Below are 466 nucleotides of genomic sequence, written 5' to 3' on the forward strand. Positions count from 1 at the left end.
CCTACCTTCTTTAATCTCCTTGCGTGTAAGATCTGCCGAGCCCCTTGTTGTACGAGCAACAATGTTGGTAAAGCCGATTCCATGTTCCAGTAATCGGAAGTCATCCTCGGAAGTGAGTGGCTCGGGGATCAGGCCAGACAGGTATAAGCATTTCCCTGTAATGGGTGAGTTGGAGGTTAGTCATCTCAAAATTTTCCACCAAGAAAGTGACACTTATTATAAAATAATCTATCCATATGGCTATTTGGAAAATTGGTACTTCTGCATTACCCTACTAAGCTGAATTGTTTTTCATTTAAGCTGCTTCAAGCTCCATACAATTCTCTATTCAGATTCACATACACAAGCTGATGCACAAACATACAGTCATGGAATATAAACACTCATTCACACATTTAAGTAAAACTATATGAGCCAAATGTACTTACATACAGACACAAACAAAAAATAAATAATCGAGATAGTT

General features: G+C 38.2%; 1 protein-coding gene across 1 annotated transcript in view; it reads right to left on the reverse strand.

Annotated features, from left to right (window-relative positions):
• Positions 1–155, reverse strand: part of LOC119588739 (trithorax group protein osa-like) — a gene marked incomplete at its 5' end in the record, with an annotated part of 6,162 nt that extends 6,007 nt beyond the window's left edge. Inside the window, 1 exon segment of the mRNA XM_037937380.1 lies at positions 6–155. Within this exon segment, the coding sequence (XP_037793308.1) occupies positions 6–155 (150 nt within the window).
• Positions 156–466: the final 311 nt, after the last annotated feature.

Source organism: Penaeus monodon, chromosome 24 (assembly GCF_015228065.2).
Source record: "Penaeus monodon isolate SGIC_2016 chromosome 24, NSTDA_Pmon_1, whole genome shotgun sequence".
In the NCBI taxonomy this organism is placed as follows: domain Eukaryota; kingdom Metazoa; phylum Arthropoda; class Malacostraca; order Decapoda; family Penaeidae; genus Penaeus; species Penaeus monodon.